Source organism: Sarcophilus harrisii, chromosome 4, assembly GCF_902635505.1.
Source record: "Sarcophilus harrisii chromosome 4, mSarHar1.11, whole genome shotgun sequence".
Lineage (NCBI taxonomy): Eukaryota > Metazoa > Chordata > Mammalia > Dasyuromorphia > Dasyuridae > Sarcophilus > Sarcophilus harrisii.
The window spans coordinates 293,051,281-293,055,050 of record NC_045429.1 but is presented as its reverse complement, the minus strand read 5'-3'; the positions used below and the strand labels follow the sequence as shown (position 1 = coordinate 293,055,050).

General features: G+C 39.6%; 1 protein-coding gene across 1 annotated transcript; it reads left to right on the top strand.

Moving 5' to 3' along the window:
- Positions 1-617: 617 nt before the first annotated feature.
- On the top strand, positions 618-1,181 carry LOC100932528 (histone H2A type 1-D). The gene has a single exon (XM_003767328.4). The coding sequence runs from the start codon at positions 713-715 to the stop codon at positions 1,103-1,105; it is 393 nt and encodes a 130-aa protein (XP_003767376.1). The 5' UTR covers positions 618-712; the 3' UTR covers positions 1,106-1,181.
- The last annotated feature ends 2,589 nt before the right edge of the window (positions 1,182-3,770 follow it).

Genomic DNA, 3,770 nt, shown 5'->3' with positions numbered 1-3,770 from the left:
TACATCGATCACCCAACTATTATTGTTGTTTTAAGAGATAAAGCAAGTTCCTAATTTGAGAATTAGGATAACTTTTACTGTGTTAACGATTATTCGAAGTTTGCTGAGAACTGTTTTTCGATAGGATGTTTGGTGTGTGTGTGTGTGTGTGTGTGTGACAATTTTGGATCCCCCAACAGACATAACATTTCTTTTTTGCCCCGACCTGAAAAGAAAGCTTTGTAATAGGGCCAAGCAGGATCTGCTGCAAAGCGTTCGAGTAAATAGTCAATTTCATTAACTAAGACAATGCCGGCATCAGCTTCGGTACAACAATTAAAAAAATATTCATTCAGGGTTTCCTTTTCTAGGGCCTTCTTCTAGACTGCCTTCTTCCCGCCCTCTACTTTAAAAACTAAAGACTCATTCATTGGTTCTGATCTATTCAAATAAGGGTTTGTGAAAGTCTAGTGTCTAATTGGATTTAAAAAAAAAAAATTACCCAAATAGGAGGGACTATGTAAATAGTTGAATTCTAGCTCTACTTTTCAATTGGTTTGTTCATCAAAAGATGTTTGCAACCAATCAAACAGTATCATTTACTCTACCTCTTGAAGGTATAATAAGTTGGGGCGCTGTGTTTATTACAAAGTCTGTTTAGCTGCTGTAGAGTACTTTTATTGTCTCTATACCTACTTCCTAGTGCCAACGTTTAGCGAATTGGTTTTTGAGCATGTCTGGCCGCGGAAAGCAGGGAGGCAAGGCTCGCGCCAAGGCTAAGACTCGTTCATCCCGTGCCGGCCTGCAATTTCCAGTTGGCCGCGTGCATCGTTTGCTTCGCAAGGGCAATTATTCCGAGCGGGTCGGGGCTGGAGCCCCAGTGTATTTGGCTGCGGTGTTGGAGTATCTCACTGCTGAAATTTTGGAATTGGCTGGCAATGCTGCCCGCGACAACAAGAAAACGCGAATCATCCCGCGGCATCTTCAGCTAGCTATTCGCAACGATGAAGAGCTCAATAAGCTACTGGGTAAAGTCACTATTGCCCAGGGCGGTGTCCTGCCCAACATCCAGGCTGTGCTGCTGCCTAAGAAAACTGAGAGTCACCACAAAGCTAAGGGCAAGTAAGATTGCCCTGTTCTACTGTATAGATCCGTAAAATTCATTATTTTGAACCCAAAGGCTCTTTTCAGAGCCCCTCACATGGACAAGGGGAGCCTGTGCACACTTTAGTTTACAGTGATATCATAAGGATAATTGTTTTAATCGTATAATGTTGGGTTGGGGGGAGTGGGGAATAGGAGGATACAGGAAAAGATTTTTAATGGTTACACATCCTTCTGCCTAACTCCATTGTCCCACCCTAAAAGTAACAAAGACAATGGAGTGGACAGGATGCTGTTTAGTTACACAGGCTTGCTCAGCTGTCTGATCCTGTTACAGGAATTTTCTTTGCCAAAATGTAGTGGCTTGCTATTTGCTTCTTTGGTTGACTAGGAACGGAGATTTGATGTCAAAAAGATGAGTCTTCCTGATTTTTTAAGGTACCGCACTTTGGCCGCTACGCCACCTTTCCTGCGCTGGGAGGAATGTTGAATATGTAATCTATGAAGGGCTTCTTAACCCAGTTTGCCACTAGTCGCTTTTGAAGGTCACAGACTCGACTCATTCGGAAATAGGCAAATACATATTAAGCGCTTTTTTGACACTCGCAGCACCATCTTAGAAAGGAAACAAGCTTTGAGATCCACAGGAAATTCTGTAACCCAGGTTTCCTGATTTCCAGATCTTTGATTTACTAGGACTATGTGGCCAAAGCTCCTTTATTCTTAGAGAATGAGACCTAATGGCATAACTGAGCAGAGTTGAAAAGGTCACCCTCAGTTCACAGTAACACTAACTTGGAGTTAATTGTTGCCAGTAGCCCCATATCTCTCCGCATGAGACGGAAGTTCGGCCTTGGAGGAATCGATAGAATAGTGGATTTTGCCTCAACTGCTCTGTGACTAGAGCCTTATCTCAGCAACAAGCTCTTGCTTCTCACCTCTGACTTCAGTCCTGCCAGCAGCTGTCTCTGCTAAGTCACTTCTCATCTTAACATTTGCATCTCTAAAATTGATCTGTTGATATAAATCTTTTTTAAAAATGTTGGGACGAAAAGTTGAAAGTTCAAATTCTATCGAAACATTCCGAATTCATACAGAGAAAACAAAAAATCCTGTTGCTTTCAATACTTGGAGAAAAATTCAGCAAAGTATAGGAAATGGAAGTCAAGTTGATGTAACTCCTAGCTGAGGAAAATTCCCTTTACCGATGCATGTCAACTTTTCTGAAATTTATTAAGTAACTTGCTCAGGGTCACACAGCTAGGCCCTAAAGTGTCTAAGATTAGATTTGAACTCAGATCCTCCTGACTTCAGAGCTGCTGCTATATCCACTGCACCACTTATCTGCTCCAAAATTTGTATTCTTAATAGTACAGATCTTTTGCTCAGACTCACATGGCCACTCAGGAGTATAGATGTCTTCAACCTAAATCTGGGTTCAGAGATCAGTTCTCTAGCCAAAGATGTCTCTCCTATGTAACACAAAAATAAGGATCATAATACTGGAGTTTTCTATCTGTCTTGAAAAATTCCCATTCAAAAGTGAAAAACAATGTTCCAATGTTCCCAATCCTGATACAGAAAAATCACCATACCTGAAAGCCATCAAAACACTTATCAGTTGTAGATTTGTTTGAGAGAAACATAGTTGAGGATGAAGAAAGGGGGAATGATATAGGATGATATATATATATATATATATATATATATATATCAGAAACAGACCATTAATCTGGTTCTGACAGGGTGGGGGTGAGGACCATAAATTCTTGATAACTTAGGAGAATTTAGTCGCCAAAATGTCTGAACTCCCCTTTATCTTGAAATTACACATTTAATATACATTTAATTAAAAATTGCATATTTTACAACATGTAGTAGGATTTCATGAAAGAAATATTATCCTCTATATTATCCAGAAGAAATAATCACCTTTTTTATTTATTGGATATAATACTGTACTTGGAGTCAAAGGAAACAAGGATTTGAAATCTTCCTCATGACATTTAATGATCATAATGGTATAGAAATGGTAACTACTACTACTACTAGTAGAACTACTATTACTACTTTTACTGCTGCTATTGTTGCTATTTCCTGTAATGTTCTTAGTTCAATTTTCTTGGGATCTTTGGGAGCAGTCTTTGTTTCAGTCAGTAATCATCAGGAGAGTAGCCAGGGGTTAAAGTCCAAATCCTTTACTGTCTCCTTCAAAGTCTTGTCTTCTTGCCTAGGGCTTCAGCCAGCTTTCTTAGAGACCTTTTTGAATCTTGGTTTCTCTGAAGAAACTAAAGAGGAGAGCCTGCAAACAAGGTGGTGTGAGATGGGATGAATGAATCTGAGTCCAAGGGCTTGTGCTTCAGTCTCTCTCTCTCTCTCTTTCTCTCTCTCTCTCTCTCTTAACCTCTCAGTCCTGGAACCTGACTGAAGATCTAATTGAATCTTTCTCCTTGGTTCTGAGAGCTTGAGCTACTCAAGCTCTTTTCTTGTCTTTTCTTCTCTGTCTCTGAATGAACCTAGCTGAGGAGCCCAGCTCTTATGCTCTACACTGAGTATAAATCAATCATTATATTACTAGAAAACCATTATTTGTTGTAAGATTAAATCAATCATACTGAACTTAGAAAACTATTAAGCATCATGCTAAACTAGATAACTATTGTATCATCAATTCTAACTAACTAGCA